At 55.8% G+C, this 23,576-nt stretch overlaps 2 protein-coding genes across 6 annotated transcripts in view; one reads left to right on the forward strand and one right to left on the reverse strand.

Annotated features, from left to right (window-relative positions):
• OTOF (otoferlin) overlaps positions 1–10,942 on the forward strand; it is an 84,070-nt gene extending 73,128 nt beyond the window's left edge. For 3 of the 5 annotated variants that reach the window (XM_054566328.1, XM_054566317.1, XM_054566332.1), the window contains 15 exons: positions 418–549; positions 2,178–2,244; positions 2,988–3,124; positions 3,249–3,383; positions 3,753–3,890; positions 4,205–4,332; positions 4,442–4,612; positions 5,213–5,373; positions 6,013–6,155; positions 6,518–6,606; positions 7,925–8,023; positions 8,183–8,424; positions 8,574–8,752; positions 8,851–8,951; positions 9,168–9,348. In XM_054566328.1, coding sequence (XP_054422303.1) covers positions 418–549; positions 2,178–2,244; positions 2,988–3,124; positions 3,249–3,383; positions 3,753–3,890; positions 4,205–4,332; positions 4,442–4,612; positions 5,213–5,373; positions 6,013–6,155; positions 6,518–6,606; positions 7,925–8,023; positions 8,183–8,424; positions 8,574–8,752; positions 8,851–8,951; positions 9,168–9,348 — 2,103 coding nt within the window. Of the gene's footprint in view, positions 1–417; positions 550–2,177; positions 2,245–2,987; positions 3,125–3,248; positions 3,384–3,752; positions 3,891–4,204; positions 4,333–4,441; positions 4,613–5,212; positions 5,374–6,012; positions 6,156–6,517; positions 6,607–7,924; positions 8,024–8,182; positions 8,425–8,573; positions 8,753–8,850; positions 8,952–9,167; positions 9,349–10,761 lie in introns of those variants that run through there. The other 2 variants (XM_054566326.1, XM_054566321.1) reach the window with 1 other exon arrangement.
• Positions 10,943–12,407: 1,465 nt separating this feature from the next.
• The window catches only part of DRC1 (dynein regulatory complex subunit 1), a 29,738-nt gene continuing 18,569 nt past the window's right edge, over positions 12,408–23,576 (reverse strand). The window contains exons 9-17 of the mRNA XM_054566339.1: positions 21,542–21,676; positions 20,996–21,228; positions 19,120–19,232; positions 17,960–18,049; positions 17,339–17,425; positions 15,402–15,574; positions 14,173–14,316; positions 13,736–13,838; positions 12,408–12,572 (exon numbers count right to left, since the gene is read on the reverse strand). Coding sequence (XP_054422314.1) covers positions 12,504–12,572; positions 13,736–13,838; positions 14,173–14,316; positions 15,402–15,574; positions 17,339–17,425; positions 17,960–18,049; positions 19,120–19,232; positions 20,996–21,228; positions 21,542–21,676 — 1,147 coding nt within the window. The 3' untranslated portion in view covers positions 12,408–12,503. The remainder of the gene's footprint in view (positions 12,573–13,735; positions 13,839–14,172; positions 14,317–15,401; positions 15,575–17,338; positions 17,426–17,959; positions 18,050–19,119; positions 19,233–20,995; positions 21,229–21,541; positions 21,677–23,576) is intronic.

Here is a 23,576-nt window from a genome sequence, read left to right on the forward strand (position 1 = left end):
GTGACCAACTAGAGGGCTCTGGGGAAAGAGGACCCTATGCTGACATTGAATGTCAAGCCAAAGGGCACAGCAGCAGGCAAAGAGCCACCCCCCACCCCCAGATGCTCATGCCTGCATACCCCCCTGCCAAGAGGCAGACCGAGAGAGCTGCTTGGGCGGCAGGGCCCCTGAGTGCCAGCCCTGCCTTGGCCAGGGGCCCATGTTGGCAGGTCATGACCTCTCCGGGCATGGCATCCTCCTCCACAAGGCAAAGCCCTGCCCCTCTGACAGTGGTGGCCCCACAGAGCTTCAAGGAGCCCAGGGCTTCCTGGGAGCAGGTGGTCAGGATGGACAGAGGACCCCTTGATTGTCCAGGGCCCGGGGAATGGCCAGGGCTCAGGGATGTAGGCGGGACTCTTGACCTGGCCAACCCCCCAGGCTGACGAGGAGAGGGAGAAGAAGAAAAAGAAGAAGAAGGGCAGCTCAGAAGAGCCAGAGGAAGATGAGCCAGATGAGAGCATGCTGGACTGGTGGTCCAAGTACTTTGCCTCCATTGACACCATGAAGGAGGTGAGGCCTTGGGGCTGCGCTGGGGGCTGGGGAGGAACTGGGCTGGGGAGGTGACCCCAACTCCACATTGGGCCCTCCTGTCCGACCTCCTTCCTGCTGCCCACCAGAGCTGGCTCCTCCACCCCATGGACATGAGCTTGGAGCAGCCTTGTCTCGCGGCCTTGAAGTTCTAGCTCAGGACTCACCTTCCGCAGCCTGGCGGTCCAGTCTGCCCTCTCCGCTTGCTTTCCCCTGGGCCTTCGTTCACTTCACAAACACCCTTCAGTATACATGGGTCAGATACCACCCTAGGTGCTGTGGGAGCCAAGTGACAAGGCATCATTCCTGCCCTGAGGAGCACTCTGTTTATTGGGCAAAGTGGACATGCAAACAGATATAGTTCAGTGTGATGGCAGAACCAGATCAGTGTTGGCCAGAGTCAGCGAAGGCTTCACAGAGGAGGTGACATTTGAGGAAGTGGAGAAACATGCTCAGGGGCCAAAAGGAAACAACAGCTTCGCAGTAGTTCTTGCCCATCTTCAGACTGTTTATTTGACACACCTTGTTCACTGTGGCTATGACATGTTCTTCCCCTGTTGTGGGCACATAGGTTCCATCTGCCAAGCCAGGTCATAGGTTCCAGAAGCGCATTTCCCCTCCTCTTCATCGGTCTCTTCTCCACACTGCTTTCCTAGCTCAGGGTACTCCCTGCCTGACTAGCTGACCAAGAGGAATGTGTGCCTCAGTTTCCTCAATTGAGCAACCCAGCCACACTCTTTATCCAGGCCCTTTCTGTAGCCCAAGCTTGTGTGTGATGTTTACCATGTATGTTAATCAGAGCACAGGCTAAGCTGCCACAGCAAATTAGATCTTCGTGAACAAGGAAAAAGCTGGTATGGTGACTTCACAGTGTCAAGAAACAAGATACTGCCACCTTGATACCATCCTTTGCGTAGTTAGAGATGGCGCAGGAAGGGGTAAAGGAGGAGAGGGTCACACTTTTTTCTTTGAAGGGCCCAACACAGAAGTTGCACGTATTGGCCAAAATCTAGTCCCATGGCCATACGTAGCTACAACGGAGGCTAGGAAGTGGAGCCTTGAGCTATGTTGGCTGTGTGCCAAGAAAAACTCCTCAAGAACAGGAGAGCAGAGAATTGGGGGGCACTGAGCACTATCTTCACCCACCATCACCTCCTGGATTCAGGTTCGCTACCCTGGAGCTCCCAGAGGCTGCCTGTTACCTGCTTGTCTCTACTCCTGTAATTTGTGCAGGCTGCCACCAGGTGGTGCCTGGGTTGAAACCTAGCAATTTAGTTTCCAGTAGGTAGGGTGTGGTGAGAGAAGAAAATAAGCAGACTTTCTCACTCAAGGATACTTTTCTACATCAAAAAATAACAACAATATAACAATAAAGCATTAAAGGGTACTATGTTTTTTAATGATGCATGATTTAAAGAATCATAAACCCCTAACACATCATAAAATTTTTAACCCACTTAGGCAGAGCACATGATGATGGGTTTGTAACCGAGCAGGAAAGACTTTCCGTTTCTAGCACATTTAAGGCTGGTCTGAGGCCACAGTGGGGGGTCAACAGACCCCTCCCCAGGAAACCCACCTTCCCTCCCCCTCACCTCTTCTTTTGGCAGCAACTTCGACAGCAAGATACCTCGGGAATGGACTTGGAGGAGAAGGAGGAGACGGACAACCCTGAGGGTGAGCACTAGCATCCTGGATCTCTGCCCTCCGACCCCACGTGGCCGGCTGCTTCTCCTTCTCCGCTTCCTCCACCCGCACCCCGCCAAACGTGTGCCCCTACAGCTGCAGCAGCCACGGGCAGATATCACCAGGCATCCCTGAGCACTAGTGAGCAGGCTTAGGCCCATACCCAGAGTAGTTTTTACTCTGACCAGTTCAGCAACCAAAGGGATGGAAGCTCATCCTACCCAGCATTTTCCAGTCCTTTTCCATGGAACAATGTTGATGGGTATTCTGGGGGAAAAGAAGGTTCTGTGGTTCAGTGATAAAAATGTCTTTTGGTGCAGGATTTCTGGGTGACTTTCATACACAAATGTTATTTTAAATCTCTAAAAAGAACGTATAAAACATTTCCCCAACATATTCGGCCATGACACCTCTTTTTCAAAAGCTTTACAAGAACCCCTCCACCTGAGACAAGCAGACAGAGGCCAGAGAAGAAAGTGAGCAGCTTTCATGCCCTGCTCTGTCAGAGGGCATGACAACAGCCTTATACACGCTCCCAGCATGACCTTGCTGGGCACCCGCAGCCCCGTGAGGCGGGCAAGCCCGGGGCACTGTCTGCGTCTTACAGACGAGTCCTCAGAGCCCGGCCCAGTGAAATTAGCCAAGTAAATTGGCAGTGGAGCTGGGTCTCCAGCCATCCTACTCTGTCGCTTCCGCCCCAAACGGACGAGGTTTCCTTTCCTGTTTCTGGCCAGGCCTGAAGGGGCCAATGAAGGGCAAGGAGAAGGCAAAGGCTGCAAGGGATGAGAAGAAGAAGAGAACCCAGAGTCCCGGCCCTGGCCAGGGGCCTGAAGCCCCTGAGAAGAAGAAATCTAAGATTGATGAGCTCAAGGTAAGGGTCTGGGACGTACCCCGCCAGGGAGCAGGGGTCATACCTGGGGCCATGAGGCGGCAGATGGGACAAGAGGGAGGCCAGGGGACAGGCCGTGTCCCCCTCACTGCTTGGCCTGGCTCAGGTGTACCCCAGGGAGCTGGAGTCAGATTTCGACAACTTCGAGGACTGGCTGCACACTTTCAACCTGCTTCGGGGCAAGACGGGTGACGACGAGGACGGCTCCAGCGAGGAGGAGCGCATCGTGGGCCGGTTCAAGGTCAGGCAGGGGGCGGGCTGACCCTGAGCCCCGGGCCTGACCTCCGAGACCCTACGCCCCCACCCCGAGCCAACCTGAGCCCAGGGCTGACGGTCACATGAAACAGTCAGCTGCACTGATTGGTAAAACATGAAAACACTTCCGTGCTGATTCATGAAGAGCATCGGCCCTGAGGGCCTCCCAGGTCGCCTCCCTTCACCTCCGCCGCTGCCCCAGCACTCCTTCCAGAGCCCCTAGGCCTCCCCATGTTCCAGCCTCCAAAGAGCTAAGGCCCTGCCACAGCAAAGGGTGACTGTGGGCTGTTTGAAATGCCTCCCCTACCTGTGCTCATCGAAACCTGCACCCTGACGCATGCGTGCCTTGCCCCAGGGCTCCCTCTGTATGTACAAAGTGCCACTCCCAGAGGATGTGTCCCGGGAAGCTGGCTTCGACCCCACCTACGGCATGTTCCAGGGCATCCCCAGCAACGAGCCCATCAACGTGCTGGTCCGAGTCTATGTGGTCCGGGTGAGACTCCCCTCGCTTCCCCTCCCCTCGCTTCCTCCCCCCGACCATCGCCCAGTCCTTCTGCCCAGGAGGGGCTGGAGCAGCTGCAAACTGACAGCCCCTGCCTGGGAGGCACCAGAAGGTCATGGGTCTAGTCCCCATCCTCCATAGTGGAAGCAGCCGAGGCCCGGAGCGGCGCACGCAGCCAGTCTCCTGCCTCTGGCCCGGTGCGCCCAGCCTTCACCCTCAGGGGACTGTCGGGGAGCAGAGCAGGGACACTGGGAGATGAGGAGGGTGTGGGAAGCCTGCTCAGGAGCACCCCGCCCCCATCTCAGGCCACAGACCTGCACCCCGCAGACATCAATGGCAAGGCGGACCCCTACATCGCCATCCGGCTGGGCAAGACTGACATCCGGGACAAGGAGAACTACATCTCCAAGCAGCTCAACCCTGTCTTTGGAAAGTAAGGCCTCTGGGTGGGCTCCCAGCCCCGCTCCAGCTTCTCCAGCCCAGACCCCTTCTCCTCTTACCCACCTCACCCTCGACCCTTTTCTCAACCTCTACACGGCCAGGTCCTTTGACATCGAGGCGTCCTTCCCCATGGAGTCCATGCTGACAGTGGCCGTGTACGACTGGGACCTGGTCGGCACCGATGACCTCATCGGGGAAACCAAGATTGACCTGGAGAACCGCTTCTACAGCAAGCACCGAGCCACCTGTGGCATTGCCCAGACCTACTCCATGTGCGTGGGGCAGGGCGTGGCCCACCTGCTGTGCTTGACTCTAAAAATAAGATTCAGAGCACGTGGTTTGGGAAGGTAGCCGCTCTACAGTGTCCGTTGCAGGCCAGGCCTGCACCCCGGCAGGCTCCGGGCACAGGGGCCAGGACAAGAAGGCAGCTGCCAGGAGGTTCCAGGGCAGAGGTGGTGGGGCAAAAAGAGAAAAGGGGCTGGGAGGAGAGGTGGCACTGTGCCCTCAGAAGCGTCCACCGGGGATCTGGCCAGTCTCTCCCAGTGACCGGCCATGTGACCCTGCTTACGTCCCTTAACCTCTCCGGGTATCAGTTCTCTCATGGGTGTCTTTGGAGTTTGAGAGAAGTGGGCACCACGCGGCAACTGGATACCTATCCTGGGGACACTGGGCACCTGGGGCCAGAGCTCAGGGCAAAAGGGATCAGCCTCCAGCTGCCCTCACACCTCAGCGGAGCCTGGAGCCAAGGACAAGGCCCGCGGGCTGACGTAGGGCAACAGACAACTCAAGAGAACTGGCCATAACCAGCTGCCGCCTGCGAATGGCCCAGCCCCTCCCCGAGCCCCACCACGCCTGTGTGCCCCCTCCCACAGACATGGCTACAACATCTGGCGGGACCCCATGAAGCCCAGCCAGATCCTGACCCGCCTCTGCAAGGAGGGCAAAGTGGACGGCCCCCACTTCGGGCCCCCTGGGAGAGTGAAGGTGTCCAACCGAGTCTTCACTGGGCCCTCCGAGATGGAGGACGAGAACGGTAACGGGCACCGGCCGCAGCCACCGGGGTGTCAGGGGTCCCGGAGGGGGAACCTCAAGCCTGGGCCTAGTCCCCAGCCTGGGCCTGGCGACCCTCTGCACATCAGCCCAGGGCCCCTTTCCTGCCTGCCCAGCCTCTGCCCAGCCTCCCCGCGCTGCAAAGTGCTTGCCTGCTTGCTGCCTTCTCTCCCCTCCGCCGCCTCCCTGTGGGCTAGGGAGGGCCTCCGCATTGTATAGCTGAGAAAACTGAGACCCAAAGAGTTCAGTGACTTGTCCAAGGTCACGTGGCTCCAAGCACTGGGCTCTTCGCTCTGCTTTACCCACGTGGCCCCTCCCAGAGAATCGGAAGGACCTGTGCAGGGAACGCGTGCTGACCACCTGCACGGTGCTGGGACAGGAAGCTAATTCTTGCCCCTCCGCCAACCTCCAACCCCCTGAGGATTCTCTGGTCAAGTTCCCCGGGGAGAGGGAACCCAAGGACGCAGACCTCTCTGGGCCCCGTGGGACGAACTTGGGCAAGCCACTTTCCCCTCTGTGCCTCAGTCTTCCCCGCAATAAAATGGAGATGGGTGGACCAGTGATGGCCCAGCACAGGTCTTGCTCTGCTGGGCACAAGCAGCTGACACGCTGGCACCCACAGGTCTAAGGAGGCCCACAGATGAGCACGTGGCGCTGTGTGCCCTGCGGCACTGGGAGGACATCCCCCGAGTGGGCTGCCGCCTGGTGCCGGAACACGTGGAGACTCGGCCACTGCTCAACCCTGACAAGCCGGGCATCGAGCAGGTGACTCCCCTGAGGTTCTTTGGTATTTGGGATCAGGGAGTCCCCACCTGGGTCCGTAAAACAGATCTTCATGCTATTGGCTGCATCCCCAAAGCCTGGTGGCACCTCCCCACCAGGGCCCCTCACAATTACTCCAGAGGCACACACACACATCTTCACCTTGAATGAGGACCACATCAGCTCAGGTAGAGGCCTGGAGTGTCTCCCTCAGAAGCTGTGACTAGCTATTGATGATGTCATAGGAATTCCTGGCATCCAAAGATGAAAACTGATGAAATGGGTCCTGTCAGAACAAAGGTTGGGAGGGAGAGGAGGGCAGTGGAGGAGTTGTGCGGAGACCTGCCACGCCCCCTCTCCCGCAGGGCCGCCTGGAGTTGTGGGTGGACATGTTCCCCATGGACATGCCAGCCCCCGGGACGCCTCTGGACATCTCCCCTCGGAAGCCCAAGAAGTGAGCTGCGGGGGCCCAGCACCGCTCCTTCCCTGCCCCCTCTCTCACTGCTCCCCACATAGCCCCAATCACCTTGGCCAGTTGGCATTCCCCGCATGACCTTGTGATGGAACAAGCCAACCCACCAAGGAAGTTGTGGGGCCTGCCCTGGGTGGGTCGCCTTTGCTGAAGCAGGAGCCATGACCCCCCACTGTGAGGTCAATGAGAGCCAGGAGCATGTGCGCCAGCACCCTCCGTGGACTTTCACCAGCACGTGGGCTCCCACACACGATACACACTCGGGCGCAGGACACAGACCCCTGCGAGCCTGCTCCGCTCTCTGACAGACCCACTCCGGGCTGTCGTTAAGCTCTGCCAGGTTTTGTCTAAAGCTCCTGCCAATGAGGTGAGCAGGAGTGAGTGCGCTGGCCCGGTCACTTGGCTCCCTGGTCCTCAATTCTCCCATCTGTGAAGTAGAAAATAAGTCACTGCCAGCTGTGACGCCTTCGTGCCTGGAATCAGGGCCAGCTTCATGGGCGAATGGATTTGTACAGAGGTCCTCGTGCTGGGGCATCCCCCCCCCTTACTCCACCCTGATACTCTTGAAATTCCTAATGGTTTTTTAACAAGGACCCCACAGCTCCAATGTGCACTGGGCAGGCAAGTTATGCAAACAATTCTTCCCGAAAGAGCCTCCCGCTCAGAGGCCATGGGTGTACTGTTCCATGGCCTACCACCAGGGGGCACCCCAACCCATGTGTCGCTGGGACTGCAGGCCAGAGCATAGCTCCAAGAACCACGCTCCAATCAATTTTTACTGGGTGCCTCAACCTCATTCCTAAAGGTGGAAATGTAACTACCTCATTTCACTTCAAAGGGAAAATCCTCTTTGGGGACAAGGACATAAAGGAAACTAGATTCCATGGCGTCCGCTGCTGGCCTCTGGGCTTAAAGTGATTTCCAGTAGAGCTGGAACGGAGCTCGGGCCTCTGGAGGCAGGGAGCTTGCACCCGATGCTCCGCGCCTCTATCCAGCAGTGGGGCCCGGCCCGCCCTGCCCTGCGCCAGCCTCCGCAGACAGGAGCGTGCTCTGTCCTGGCATTCCCCCAGCGACAGCCATCCTCCTCACCGCAGCCATTCTGACCGGCTGGGCCGGGGATCCAACATCTCTCCATCCCCTCTGCTCTCAGCTCCAACCTGCCCAGGCCCCGTGCTCCCCCCAAGTCCCCAGGACTCATCCCGGTCATCTCATCTCCAGCCCCCTACCCAGGCAGCCCCACGACCCTGCGGTTACCCACATCCCCCGCCCCAACTGCTCATCGGCCTCTCCCCCGGCCCAGGTATGAGCTCCGGGTCATCGTGTGGAACACGGACGAGGTGGTCCTGGAGGACGATGACTTCTTCACTGGGGAGAAGTCCAGTGACATTTTTGTGCGAGGGTGGGTGAGAGGTCCCCGGCTGGGCGGGCGGGCAGGGGCTGAGCAGGGTGAGCCTGCCTTCCTGGTGGCAGGGGAAGAGGGCGAGGACAGAGGGAGCAGTCAGGTGGGGAGAGGCCCCACCGGCGTGGCTGCAGGTCTGCGGCGGGCGGCTCTCTGCAGGTGGCTGAAGGGCCAGCAGGAGGACAAGCAGGACACGGATGTCCACTACCACTCCCTGACCGGGGAGGGCAACTTCAACTGGCGCTACATCTTCCCCTTTGACTACCTGGCTGCCGAGGAAAAGATCGTCATCTCCAAAAAGGAGTCCATGTTCTCCTGGGACGAGACTGAATACAAGATCCCAGCGCGGCTCACCCTGCAGATCTGGGACGCCGACCACTTCTCTGCCGACGACTTCCTGGGTGCAGGGCGGGGCGGGGCGCAGGAACTGGGGCCCCGAAGGGAGGGGGTGGGGAAGGGGAAGGTGGGGATGGGGAGAGCCTATTCTGGGCGTGGGGCAGGGTCATTGCAACCGGCCCAGCCGGCAGCACTGACTCTGAGGCTGCCACAGGAGCCATCGAGCTGGACCTGAACCGGTTCCCGCGGGGCGCGAAGACAGCCAAGCAGTGCACCATGGAGATGGCCACGGGGGAGATGGACGTGCCCCTGGTTTCCATCTTCAAGCAGAAGCGTGTCAAAGGCTGGTGGCCCCTCCTGGCTCGCGATGAGAATGACGAGTTTGAGCTCACGGTGGGCAGCACCACTGCTCAGGCAGCGGCCGGGGCTGAGCTGGTGCTGGGGGCCTGGCACCCAGCCCGGACGTTGGCACAGTCCCCTTCCTCCTGCAGGGCAAGGTGGAGGCAGAGCTGCATCTCCTAACAGCCGAGGAGGCAGAGAAGAACCCAGTGGGCCTCGCCCGCAACGAGCCGGACCCCCTAGAGAAACCCAAGTGAGTGCCCTGCCAGCCCAGGGCCCCTGCAGACCCTGGAACAGGAAAGAGGGGCCAGAACCTTCTGGTCTTCTTGCCCCAACTCGGCAGGCACCCCTGCCCTCTGACCCCTTCCCGAGAGCTAAGGCGGCCTGGAGTGGGCCCCTCCTGCCACTCCCTGAGCCTTCACTTCTGCGTCCTTTCTCTGTGCTCCCCCTGCGCCTCTTGCTGCTCCAGCCGGCCAGACACGAGCTTCATCTGGTTCTTGAACCCTCTCAAGTCTGCCCGCTACTTCCTATGGCACACGTATCGCTGGCTGCTCCTCAAACTGCTGCTGCTCCTGCTGCTGCTCCTCCTCTTCGCGCTTTTCCTCTACTCTGTGCCAGGCTACCTAGTCAAGAAGATTCTCGGGGCCTGAGCCCGCCATCCTCCTGGTCTGGTACTCCTCCCTTCTTCCTCTGCACATAGGGCGCACGAGCTCGACAGCATGTGCAACACACACACACACACACACACACAAAACACATGATTGCACACACACGTCCATACGCAGGGCAACTTTCAAGCACTTAGACAGTTTCGTAGGCTCTCCGAGCTGGAAATGACTATTTTCTATGATGCCATATTAGGCCCAAGAGGAGAAGTAGCTTGCCCAAGATCCCCCAGCAAATTAGGGGAGCGCTAGGACTCAGCCTAGGTTTCCATGTTGTCAGTCCAGCATTCTTCGAACTGTGCCGCTTCCTCTCCCAGCGACATTCCTGACAGACTCACCCCACTCCACTGGCAGAGAGAAGCTGAGAGAGGGGCAGGGAAAGGGGAAGAGGTTGGCTAGGCTTAGCCAGCAAGTCCTGAGCAGTCCCTCAGCGTCTACCTGCCGACCCACGGCCCTCCTCCTCCCTGCAGGGCAGTAAGTAGCTCCGTCCAGTTCCACAGTCTTAGTAGCAAACGTGCTGAGCACCCGCTCAGTGCCAGACACTGTGCTGGGAGCGTCATCCTTCCTGTCACTTCACCCTTTCACCTTCCGGCTCTACTGCTCACCCGTCGTATAAGCGAGGACACAGAGCCTCTGAGAGGCGCTAACTGGCGTGTCCCCGCTGGGGTGGGACACTGGGCATACTGCACCCATGCCCCGCTCTGCAGCCCCACCGGCACTGAGCACAGCTCTAGGGGGCGCAGTCCCCGTCCTCCAAGAGTCGGCGGGGCAGGAGTCTGAAAAAGCATATGCAATGCTCCAGTTTTATATCTTGACATTTTATAAAACCTATTGTCTTATAACACAAGCAACAGAATGCAAAGCTCGACAAGCGCTTCTTGGCTAGGTGGCCATGCAGAAGGTAGAGCAGAGGTCACACCCTGACAGTGGGCATGTCAGCGAGTGGCCGTGTGCCCTGCGGGGGCTCCTCTGGCCCCGGGGCAGAAGTTTACGTTCACCAGGAAGTGGTGGGGGGAGGCTGAGAAGCATGACCTCCCTGAGAGGGAACGGGCAGCACTGGGCTCTAGTCAACGAACTGCCGCATAGAGGCGCTTCCTAACTATCAGCCCTGCCTGGGGCTGCGGCTGCAGGTGTTCGGGTAGAGGCTGGAGGCTGCACAACAGCCAGAAATGTCACCTAGACCTTGGGAGGAGGTCGGGATGCCGGAGGGTCCTGCAAATGGGAGTGTAAGCAGCAAACCTGGCGCCTAGAAATGGGCTTAGATTCTGTCTGCAGCGCTCACCACTTTGGGGACTGAGGCTGTGACTGACGGGGTCTCTTGGGGCCTAAAAGGGTGCAGGGGATGATGGGGTACCCTGAGAGGTGCCCACTGCCTGACTGCAGCTCTCCCTCCTCCAGCCGGCCTGACACCGCCTTCGTCTGGTTCCTCAACCCCCTCAAGTCCATCAAGTACCTCATCTGCACGCGGTACAAGTGGCTCATCATCAAGATCGTGCTGGCGCTGCTGGCGCTGCTCATGCTGGGCCTCTTCCTCTACAGCCTCCCCGGCTACATGGTCAAGAAGCTCCTAGGGGCGTGAAGTCCCCACAGCCTCCCCCGCAGCTCCTCTCCTGGGCCTGTGTGTGCGCCCCTCCCCGGGTGTGGGCTTTCCAGACTCCCTGGGAGGAGCCTGAGGAGCCTGAGGAGCCCGAGCCCGCCCTGCAGGCCTCGGGCCCCAGGAGCCTGTCTCCTGCTTGCTGGGCTGGTAACAGCCCACTGCCCGCCCTCTCCTCCTCAGGCCCGTGCTTGCCAGTTGGACGCCAGTTGGTCGTGCCCTTCTGGTCCCTGCCCGTGCAGTGGGGGTGTGGCAGGGGTCTGCCCCACCCCACTGAGGCCCCACCCTCCTTCAGGCCCGGGCTCCCAGGAAGCCACCGCGATCCCTCCCCCAGGCCTTCCAGTCAAGGACTAAATCTTTAATGAAATTAACCCAGAATCATGGACCAGTGCCCAGGGCTTTAAAAAAATGAATGAGCAAAGAGCATCACCCTCCCCTCCCGGAGACATATCCTGTGGGGGCAGTGATACCTCGGGTCTTTGTTCTGCAGAAGTGGGCCAGGCCCTCCCCACGGATCCTGTGGGGGGTGGGGCTGCTTCCACCCCCTGCGCACCCACGTGGCTCCTCCTCCTGCCTGGGCAGCCCCCAGGCAGGGACTTGTGGGTGATTTGTGGGTTTTTATCAATCCTCCGAGCTTCCTCTCTCCAGGCTGGTGCCCGCAAGCCTAGCCGAGGGGCAGCGAGGGTGAGCCCCTTTGCCCTCCCCACTGCCCCAGGCAACCCCTGCCCTCCCTACCCCTGCAAGCCGGCCCTTCCGGTCCCTCCAGCTGCAGCCAGGACTTTGTACTTGAAGTACTGCCCCCTGCCTGTGCGAGCTGGGATTCTCTTGGCTGCTTTTCCTTCCTTGAGTGGTGATGTTTCTCTTAATAAATCAAACACTGAGCTGACAAATGTGCTCAAGTGGAGGGGACTGGTGCGGGGCGCAAGGCCAGGGGGCACTCTGAGGTTGGCCAACTCAGTGACAGCTGGCCGCTCTGACATTTCCTTTGGTGGCCCCGTGGCCCAGGGTTCAGGGCAGGCCTAGGGTACAGGGCCACCTGCCCAGGCCGCCCACGGGAGGAGCCTCACACCACAGCCCGGGGGGCACAGCAGGGTGCACCCAGGGGCCTCAGAAGCTCACCAAAAGGGTCCTGCCGCAGGCCCAAGGGCAGTCTGAGAGCTGAAGACCCCACACGCTGCCCTGTGCATGTCCAGCTTCCATGCGCAGACACCAACTGCCCCCCAAAACAACAAGGGAGCCCCACGCCGCCAGCCTGGCCTCGTCTCAAGGCAACAGGCCTGTTCTCCTGCCACAGTCTGAGGCTGAGGACACAGTGCTCTCATGACCCTGAGGCAGGGGAAGGGGTCCATGTCTCACTGGACCTGACCTCTATAAAAAGATTCAGACACAACTTTTCAATGACTTTAATCGTGACTATAGGATGCAGGTGACTCCTCTTGCCGTTTTACAACAGCAGCTCTGGGAAATGCAGAGTGCGCCCTGCGGCCCCCAACCCCGGGGGGCACGCGCCGGCCCCCACACCAGCACTGGCGCCAGCGTGTGCTCTTCAGGTCCGGTTCGGCTTCATGGGCATCCGGAGCACCTGGGTGGGCGGAACCTGCAGTTCTGAGTTTACCTGGAAAAGAGGGAGCGAAGGTCATTACCTGCTCCCCAGGGTCCTCCTTCTACAGGACCTCTGGGGGTCAGGTGCACTTGTCGACTCCCACAGGCCTCTGCATCTCTGCATGCATCCCCCGCCCCCATGCTTCCAGGTGTCTGGGGAGGCCCACATCTGCCTTCCTGCGGAAGACGAGTTCCAGAGCATCTGGTTGGGCTTCCGCTCCAGTTAGTGAACCTCTGGGGATGTTCTTAGCCTTCCACTCTCATCCATTCTCTTAAATTCTCTTTCCCTCTCCACCTGCCATCCCATCCCCCAGTCTAGCCCTGCCCTTCCCCTCATGCCCCCCATCCTCTGGTGCACTGTAGCAGCGATGGAAGGGTGGTCCCATGGCCCCTAATGTCTGAATCCTGTCACGGGCCACGAGGTCATTGGGACATCCAAGCTTACCCCTGGATGTGACCTTACAAGCTGTTCACATGTGACCTGGGGCCTGAAACCACACTGGGCCACATGGCTCCAGGGCCTGGGTTTGTGGCTAGCCTGTCACTTCTCACACATGGCTGACCGCAGAGGAGCCATGCTCTGCCCGGCCCACGGCCTGAGCACCACATGATGGACACCCCACCAGCAAGTCAGAGCCTGCAAATGACTGTTCTGACCAAAGGGGGAGGGGTGGTGAGGTCCCTCCCCTTGTCAGGCCATGGGGGAGTCTCCCAGCTGTGGCTGGAGTGGGCAGAAGTGGTGGCCAGGGAACATCCGTCCCAGGTGGCACCCCCTCTGCGCAGGCCGGACACCTGGGCCGGCAGGGCGGGGAGCGCCGAGCTCGGGGCCAGTCACAGTCTCCAGGCTTTGAATTTCCGTCTTGTGAAAGGGGCAGAGCTCTTTCTGCCCTCTCTTTCTCACAGGCTGGTTGTTAGGACCGAAAAAGAAAACTCGCCGGGAAGCGCTGAGCCAGCGGCCCCACGGTGCCGCTCCAGCCCCACTTACGAGCAGGGTCCCACAGCAGCGGTGCCCAGGACCTCGGCCTCACGGACACCGTGGCCACCCACATCCCAAAGTGCGCCTGCCTTGGGTCGGGGAGGAGGCTTCTCACCTCCTAACACCAGCTCCAGTGCCCCTCACCTCCCCCCCACACGCCCAGCCTCCTGCCCACCCCCTGGAGGGTCCCCGTCACCCACCTTGGCGTCTAGATACCGCTGCAGCAGCGCCTGCAGCTCGGTGTTCTGCTGCTCCAGGGCGTCGTTTTCCATCAGCAGCTTGGCCCTCTGGGTCAGGACGAGGCTTTGGGCAGGAAAGTCAGTGAGACGCCTGCAGCTTCCTCCACCCTCTACCAAGGATCCCCGAGTTTCAGTCCTGGCTGGAAGGAGAAGGGGACCCAAGGAGCTGCACCCGCCACTGCGGGCCTCCTGCCTGGAAGGAGCTAGGCTAGCGGGACCAGGACAGAAAAGGCAGGGCCAGGGCGCCAGTCACCAGCACTGCACACCCCCAACAGGAGTTGCCAAAGGCAGCTTCTCTCTGAGGGTTCAAGGTCAGGGAGGTGGCAAGTGTGGCGCTCCGAGCGGGCCCCTCCCCACCACCCGTCCAGCGCCCCTCCTGGGCCGCGGCGCACACTCACTGGTATTTCTCCAGGGCTGTGTATAGGCCGTCCCAGAGGTTCTGCGTGCTCTGAGGGATGACCGTGGCCAGGGCCTGCCAGTACTCGGAGTCCTTGGAGGTGTCTTGCACATCCTTCAGCGGCTTCACTGGTGCCGGAGAGTCCCTGAAGGTCAAGGGGCACTGGTGCCATCACGTCCACCTGGCACCACCCAGATTGCCAAGCACCTCCAGTCACAGCGCCTGTCCCTCACAGACTTCCCGCTTTCCCACAGGTCCCCTTCCCAGTCAGTTATACAATATTATCAGATTCTGCAAGATTCTCAGGAAGGACACATGCTTATCATCACTTTTCCCAAGTGGTTCTTGGTGCCATTGTCACTTCTGTGAGCACCGCCAGAGTTTTATCCTCCCTTTTTCTCTCCATCAGTTTATCTCACTGGCCATAAGGCTCATTACTATGCCCATTTCTCTCACTAAAGCATCCAAAACAGCTCTCAAAACCTGTCATCGCCTCTCCAGCCCCTCCAGGATGGCCTTGACCTGGATGTCGCCTCTCACCTGGACAAATCTTCCCATTGCTCCCCTTGTACCCAACATCAGCTCCCTCTCCGTCGCCAAAGTGACCCTTCTAATATGCAAGTCCAAGCCCGGCTCCGCCGCTGCTGAAGGTCCTTTCTGGCTCCAGGCCACGGGAGGGCAAAGACCAAGATATTGGGCACGTTCGGCCAGGCGCCCCCAGGTCCGCCCCAGCCTGCCAGCCCCCAGGTCCACCCCTGCCCGCCAGCCCCACTCCCGGGCCGCTGACACTCCAGCCACGCCTCTGTCATTCTTCCTGAACACACAGGCCTCTTCCTGTGCGGTGACGCCCTGAAACGTCCTTTCCTCCCCTTCGTCCGCCTAGGAAAGCCCAGTTCTGGAGCCACCCTGTCCCCGAGTCCCCTCTGACAGGCCTCCCCTGAGCAACATGACACCTCGTATATACTTTGACCGTTGTTCTGCCCACAAGGTGTTACTCCTATGGGCCTGCACCTAGCAGACCCCGATAAATGTCTGTTGAATGAAGGAATGAAGGAGTGAATCATGAATGAAATCACTTCTATGCCCTGTTTCTTTCGTTTTAACGTCCACCCATTCCTCTAGCCCTGCCTTCGGATACCCTTCCGCGCACTCCCCCAAGGCCTGGCTCAGCAGCCTCCCTGGGTCCCACCCAGCTCCCCCAGCTCCCAGGCAAGCCCTCCTGGCACCCACCTGGGCTTCTTCAGACCCATGACAAAGGCCTCCAGAACCTTAAGGACGTCGTTGGGGTGGATGAGCCTGGGGGAAGAGGGGACCTCCTCCTCTGCCACAGGACTTCCCTTCTCCTCTCCCTGGGGGTCCAGCTGCTCTGCCGCCTCCCTTGCGGACATCAGGCTTGTTCGCTCCTGCAGGGGGGGACAGGTTCCAGGGGTCCATCTGGAGAAGGGTGCCGGGGTGACTGCGGGTGGGGAGTACACGAGCATGAGCACATCAAAAGAGACAGGGAGCCATAAAGAGAGAAAAGTGTATGTAAAGTTACAGAAAAGATCAAAGGGAGACATTTGCACAAGAAAGGAAGAGTGAGGAGAAAGAGTGGAAGAGAAGGGGGAGGGGACCAGGGAGGGGCACATTGGGGCTCCCAACGCTGGTCAGGCTCTATTTCTAAACCCAGGTTCACAGGGGCTCATGGCACTGACACTCACAAAGCTTGCATGACACAGACCTCCTTTTGAATCCTAATACAAAATACATTTTATTTTAATTTTTAAATTAAAAAAACTCTTCCTCCTACTCTTACCTCTCAGTTCATTCAGTTTACTCCCCACAGACAGACCAGTGTTGTCAGTTTCTTATGTAGCCTTCCAAAGACATATCATGTCCATACAAGCACACGTTTTTCCATCCCATTTTCACATGAATGATACAATCCAACGTACATAATTCTGCACTTTGCTTTTTTCACATACCAATAAATCTTAGTGGTCTTTGCCAATAAATACACAAAGAACTTTCTGTTCTTTTTTTTTTTTACAGCTGGATAGTATTCCGTTGCATAGATGCCCCATATATCATTTAATCAAGTCCTAAATGATGGAAATTTGGTTGTCTCCAATCTTCTGCCACTTCACACAATGCTGCAATGAATAAGCTACAACAAACATATTTCAAATGTGTGTATATATATATCCGAGGAGAGAAGCTTCAGGGTAAGGTGTGTGCAGTTTTGTAACTGATGCTGCCAAATGCCCTCCGTGGAGGCTGCAACCACTTGCCCTCCCACCAGCAACCTGGGAGCGTGCCTGCTTCCCACGCCTCAGCCACCGCAATGGCTCTCAACCTTGCAGATTTCTGCCAGCCTGACAGGCGAAAATAAATCTGAGCAGTTTTAATTTGCATTTCTCTTGTTACAAGAAAGTCCCATTACCTTTTTACAGGTTTAAAAGTTATTTGTATCGCCGCTTCTAGGTGGTGTTTGTTCAGGGCCCTTGTCTGCTCCATTGAGCTGTTGGTCTTTTTCTTACTGGTTTATGGGAATTCTTTACATATTGAGGAAATTAGCCCCTAACTGTCAAGAGTTAAAAATATTTTTTTCCCAGCTGTCATGTGTATCTTAACTTTATTTATAGTGATTTTGCCCTACAGAATTTTTTTAATATAGTCAAATATATCCTTTTTTTCTTCATTATGGCTTCTGGCTTTTGTCCACACAACCAACTCGTTTTGGGATCATATCAGAGGCCAGCAATACTATTAAAAACATCTTTTAAATTCAAGTTTTTAATTTTTAAACAAAAATCTTACATTTTTATCATAATGACTTCCTCAGAAAAATCAATGACAATCAAAATAGGCAATAAAATGGGCTCAGCTTTGCAGGACATTGTTACAGAGCAAAAATCGATAAGCTGGTGGGCCCGGGTCTCACCTGGGAGGCCTGGCTTTGAGCGGGAGGAGACCCCCTGGGCCTCAGCATCACAGCAGCCTCTCATCCCCAGCCATTGTTCCCTTTGCAAATAGAAAAGGCAATAATAATAAAGGAAATGCAAACTTGGCCATCCCTGCCATAAGACCCTCACTGTTCCTCTAGAAACACTGTTCAATGGTAGCAATGCCTTCTGGGGGCTTCCGGGAGGGTTTACAATGCTCTTTTCAATTGCATTTCACCTCACCTGGCTGGAAGGCAGGTGATGAGCTTGGTATTTGAGGAAGAAGTTCACCAGTTTATACAGGTCATCCTCATTTTCAATTCCAAGGGCCTGTGGAGAAGAGCAGAGGGACTGTGCAAACACCACGCCCGGAGGCTGCCTGCCGCAGCGGGTGTCAGACCCTCGGCTCCCAAGAGAGAGGCTTGGCTTCCTCCCCTCAGCACCCCGGGCGGCTGCCACGCCCAAGGAGAGGCCATGCAACACGGGAACCCACAGTGAACAGGGGACGCACGTGTCAGGTCAGACAATCACAGCTCAGGGTCACGCAGGCCCAGTGGTGGGTACAAGGGTGCTAGAGGGGGCTGAACACACATCCGAGCTGAGGGGCGTGGGGGAGAACCTGCAGCCCGAGAGCTGGCCACGAGAGAGACGCCAGCAGAGGAAGGGCCGGGGATGGGAGACATCGGAAGGACTCAGCGGCCAGCTTGCCGCCTGGAGCGTACGCAAAGGGAGCGATGGGCTGGCGAGCCCAGGAAGCCCTGGGAGACTGTCTATTCCCAGAGCTGAGGCAACGGTGGACAAACACAGGGGGCTGTCTTCAAATGAGGCCCCCCCACCACGTCCACTCAGCCCCGTGGGACTCACGGAGAAAATGGCGTCCAACCTCAGCAGGTAGCATTCGTTCTTCTCCAGGGGAAGGAGGAGGCTCAGCAGCTTGCTCTCTATGAGGAAACCCTGAGGAGAAGGAAGACGACACCTCCAGTTGGAGGCAGCTTTCAGGAGCGCGTCCTAGGCTCTAGCCTCCTCTGTGTGACCAGCTGGGAACGACCCCTCAGAGCAGAACCCCAGGGACAAGGCCCTGGTTCTGTGGGCTCCCCAGAGGGAGGCCTTCAGGTGCCTTCGAGCCCCGACCCGGAACAAAGCCACCCCTCCTCATGGGCTTAGTCCCCCCACCTCAGGAGGGTGCTGACGCACCTCACCCACAAGCTCCCAGGGAAACACCTGGGGTGCCCACAACAGTCCAGACCCGATCCAGTCACAGACACCCACCCACCTACCATGTCACTTCACTCATACCCAGTCCCCAATATCTAGAGCACACAGCAGCAGGCACGGAAAGGCTGGAAACAGGCAGCGGACAGGCGGCCTGCGAGCCTGCAAACAGAGCGGGGACACCTGCCGGCTGTCCTCTTCGGCAGGAGCCAGACTTTGTGCCAAGGAAAACTGCCCCAACTGTCCCAAGGGGGTTGGAGGCCGCTGATCCTTGCTCCTCCCCTTTCACCATCTCACAACTGTAAAATCTAAATAAACACCCATCACGTGTGGGGACAACCCAGCTTCCAGCTGAGTCAGCTCCGATGCGGCCCTTACCCTGGGCCCGGCGGGGTTTGCTAACACGCAATGCAGACGGCCGAAGCCTAGTGCACCCAGAGGAACCGCCCATGGGGCTCCCAGAGAAAGGCCGTGTCGGCTGTGACCCCACTGCTTGCAGGTGGGTTCACAGAGGCATCACTGGTGCCCCTCTTCCTGTAGAAGGAGCATTTAAAGAAAAACTGCAGGAGCCCCTTGGCCAGCCTGGACTACGTCTGCCTGACCCACGAAGGGAGGACCCATTTGCCAGGGGAGCCAGCTCTGAGGCATGGCCTGTCTGTGGCGTCCTAGCAATACTCCCGAGGGCTGGTCCACTCCTGCCGCCAGGCCATGTCTGGCCCGGCCAGAGTCATCAGAAGCAGCACAAGCAGCAGCAGCAGCAGCAGGAAGCCAGCGAGGCACCTGCCAGGAGCCCCTCTGCCGCAGCCCCTCACCGACTCGTCACACAGGAGCATCAGGATCTTCCTGGTAGTTTTCGCTGAAACTTGCTTTGGCAGGTCCAGGTAAGACGCTGGTTCTGCGCCGGCCTCCTCCGCCCCCTCCTCTTCTGCAGGTGGGACATAGAGCGGGGAGAGAGAAGAGAAGAAAAAGATCATTCCTCCGCCTGGCTGACTTTGAGAAACGGTCAAATGTCTTCCCTTGACAAAATTAAACCTCTTTAAGGTGCTATCAAGTCCCTTTAGCTGAAGAAAGTCTATTATGGGGGAAAAACAGGTTGGAATAAGAGACTACCTGGAAAATTCTGCCATTCTCGGACAGCCTCTAATGCCTCCCTTTTCCACATTTCATCTACCTGGAAACATCTTACTCAAAATCCAGCCATGACCAGGAAGTGGCAGCTGCAGAGAGAGTGGGCCTGTCGCCCCTGCCTTAGAGCTCCACCCCGCGCCCCGGCCCGCGGTCCCTCCACCCGCCACACGTCAGAAGCAGCCACCTTAACAGTGGGGAGAGCGGCTGCCTCCCAGGAGAACAGTGCCAGCCAGAACGGGTGGCTGACAGCAAGGGCCAAAAATTGTCTTAATTAAAAATTAAACACTTTTAAGTGTTTTAGACTATACGTTCTTCATCTGAAAATAGGAATAAAAATTATAGTATGACCCAAGTTTCACCAGTTGTTCAAAAGGGACAATCAGTCCCTTTAAAAAAAAATTTTTTTTAAAAGGCAATCCCAAATATCAGGTAAAATGAGATAAGATTTTGAAAAGTACAAGATATCAAATTACTAGTGGGAACACAAAATGGTACCACCCTAGGGAGCCAGAGCCAAGAGAAGGAGAGAGGCATTTGCCCTTTGATCCTGTGTTCCTTCTGCCAGGGACCCATCCTCAAGACTCACTAGCAAAGCCATGAAAACCCACATACATGAAGCTCCTTATTGCAGCAATGTCTGTGATAGCAAAAATGAGCAAACAAAAAACTGGAAATACCCCAAATAATCAGCAGAGGACTATCTGAATCAATAACGGCCTGGCCGTACAATAGAGCACCAAATAACAAGAGATAAGAGTAATAACAATTACTACAATAGTAATTGTAGTAACAATTACTACAGTCTGTAGTAATAAGAAGAACTACACTTTATTCAAAGATGACTAGGGATGTGTCTATAGGACCCAGAGGCAACATGAAGAGACTCCCACTAGCCAAAGACGAGACCATCTGAGCATCAGTAAGGATAATAACCGCAGTAAAGCATAACATATCAAATTTGTTTAAATCCATGTGTTCAAATATATAATTTGGAAAACACTAGAGACGCAACCCATTTATTCTGCAAACTGGTAAATGGAGAAAGAATAAGCATGTATCCTACTTTTCCTATACAAACTGTATCTCAGAGTAACAAATAGCTGATGAGGTGAAGATTCTCTTTTTGGAAGCATTCCAGCTAATAAATGATGGCATTATGATAAAATCTAGAACATTGCCATTTCGCAATCCCTGCTGCAGTTAAGATATCTTACACAATGATTATCAATGGTTGCTAACATCACAAAAAGAGAGACAACCTGACCTTAGTTTATCCCAAGGGTGGTACACAACAGGGTGCTTAGCAAAAATAAATTGAACCTGTATCTGCTGTCAAGCTTCGAGACCTAACTTCCAATTTGTAATACAGGGGAGAGGGTAAAGCTATAAATTAGATACTTAAAAGCCATGTCAACCAATCGTAGTCTACAGACCTCTTAACCCTGAGACAACTTCCCCTTCCCTAGACTGCAGCTTCCTTATTTACAGAATGAATGGGCGGACCTGATGTTCTCAGGGGGCCTCTCCAGCCCTAAGACTCTATGGCTCTGTTCTACTCACCTGTTTGCATCAGCACCTCTTCTAATACTTGTGTGGCGGACTTCTGCGGCTGATGAGATAGAGGCCCCACGTTCTTCAGGAACCAGTAATCAGGTGCTGTCCAGGGGAGCCCCAGGTGATGAGTGTGGATGATCCTGTCTATATCAAAGGCTCTGCTTATCAGATCCTTTGCCTCCTCTTCATTCATCAGCCAAATCTCCCGAAACTTCTCACGATCAATGAGAGCAAAATGCCTGTGAAGGAGAGTTACTGAGCATGGTCAGCTGAGCCCTGGGCCTGGCTAGGGTCCCCTCAATGAGTAGGAGAGACAACTGTGGTAGATCCTGGGCCACTGCCCCTCACCTGTGACAGACTGACGGCCCTCCCAGTAAGTCTCAAGAAAAGGTAGGTGACATGCAAATAAAGGAACAATGAAGAAAGCACAGAGGACTCTTCAGTGCCCTGATCCAGCTCAGGAACAGCAGCCAATATCAAAGTCTAATGAAATCACAGCCACCACCAGCTTTACCCTGGAACCTCTGTTCTGGGACCCAATCCCTGAAATACCTCATGGATTTCTGCAGCTCCTTGAACTGTACCACAAGGTTTTTGTAGTCGGTGGTTAGCGACTGGTTCTCTTCCTGAAACTGCTTTATCTGCTTGGCATATTTTGATCTCAGGTTGTTAAGTGTATCGTGCATGCTGGGTAGAAGGGGGAAAAAGAGTTAGTCTGCTGCTGAATGGAAGGCGCAGTGTTCCTTTCACCTACTTTGCTCAGTTCTCCAGAACCCAGGATCAGACAGAAGACCCTCCCACATATCCCCAAATTCAGCTTCCATGGTGATCAAGGAAAGGAAGGAGACAGGAGGTCATGGGATCATCCAGAACTAAATGCATTTAAAGCAGCACAGAAGCCCAAGGCCACCAAGAGGCCATCTCCTGTTCAGGAGTGTGACTGATTCTTCCTCAACACACCATGCATCAGTGTCCCTATCTCGTGCCAACCTCACATATTTAAATCACCTATCTCCATTCTGACCTTCTGAAATAAGGCAGAGATAAAAGAAAATATTAGCACTGCACATCACAAGCCTGGGATATTATGAGTCCTCCATTCTCTAAGAGCTGACACCGTTAACAAGCCCAATCACTTATTCACTCACTCACTCATTCATTTATCAAACATGAAAGGTCTCCTTTGTGCCAAAGATGTGTTCCAACACAAAGATGAACAAGAAGATATCAGCCCTGGCTGGTGTGGCTCAGTGAATTGAGCACCAGCCTGCAAACCAGGGGGTCGCCGGTTTGATTCCCAGTCAGAGCACATGCCTGGGTTGCGGGCCAGGTCCCCAGTAGGGGGCACACATGAGAGGCAACCACACATTGATGTTTCTTTCCCTCTCTTTCTCCCTCCCTTCCCTTCCGTCTAAAAATAAATAAAATTTTTTAGAAAAGAAAAAGAAGATATCAGTCCAGTCAGAGACAAAGGCCAACATTAATTACAGTCCAGGGTTGAAAATGCTATAGGAGAGCTTTACACCGGATGCCAGGGGGGCCCAGAGGGGAGGCTTGTCACCCCGTTTGCAGGGGATGGGAGTAGTCAAAGGCTCCAGCACAGTGCCACGCAGAGCCTGGCCAAGAGCGCCGTGCAGACAAGCACGCCACCGCCCCCGGCCCCGCTGATGCTAGGAGCTCAGGGCTCGGAAACTTGTCCCATGAAATATGCATCGCAGGTGTGGCTTTGAGGCGCAGGACCACACTTCAGACTTCAAACTACTGAAGAGGTGTCTTATGTCAGTGCCCCACTTCCACAGGAATAGAGAATTTGAAGGCTGACACATTTGAAGTCTAAAAATCTGAAAAATACAATTTTCCCTCTTAAGCGTTATTCTGAAATAATCAGGAGGTCCCTAAAACACAAACACTGATCATTCATATTTCCACCTTCAATAATATGTACAATTAGTTAACATAGTTTCTCATTTAAAAAAAAATCTAATTCATTTTCTTAACTATAGCATTCTAGGAGACTTTCCATAGACAGGTGTCAAAAAAAATTTTTAAGTAGCTGTTCCAAAGTGTTTTTCAACGTCATTTGGTAAAGGAGTTTCTTTGTGCCATCTAATTATAGAAGCTATTAAAACAAAGATAAACTCCAGTTGCACGCTGAAGGTCTGCAAGAGGGAGCAAGGAGGGCGCGGACAGGCAGGGACGGCTGCGAGAGGAAGCTCAACAGAAAGCCACATCCTAAGTGGCTGGCAGGAAGCCAGGGATGATGGGGAGTGACCCAGGGGACTGGAAACCCGGGAGGGTCAGCGAGGCTGGTTCCAGAAATTGTGCACTGGAAATGACAGTGACTCGCCAAGGTGCAATGTCTCTTGGCAGTTCCAGGTAAAGCGAGGAGGCGAGGTTGGGAGTAGGAATATAAAGCTGGTATCAATAAAGAGGTGACATTCAAAGCCATGAGACTGACGTTCAGACCAATGAAATTTTTTTTTAAAAAAAATCAAAGGTGTAAAATGCTTTCTAGACTATCTTATCAGGCAAGAAAAGGCAGAACCACCCAAGGAAACAAATTAAAAATAAATTAAGAAAACCAGAG

Source organism: Pteronotus mesoamericanus, unplaced genomic scaffold (assembly GCF_021234165.1).
Source record: "Pteronotus mesoamericanus isolate MK-2021 breed Mesoamerican mustached bat unplaced genomic scaffold, CSHL_Meso_final contig_101, whole genome shotgun sequence".
Taxonomy (NCBI): domain Eukaryota; kingdom Metazoa; phylum Chordata; class Mammalia; order Chiroptera; family Mormoopidae; genus Pteronotus; species Pteronotus mesoamericanus.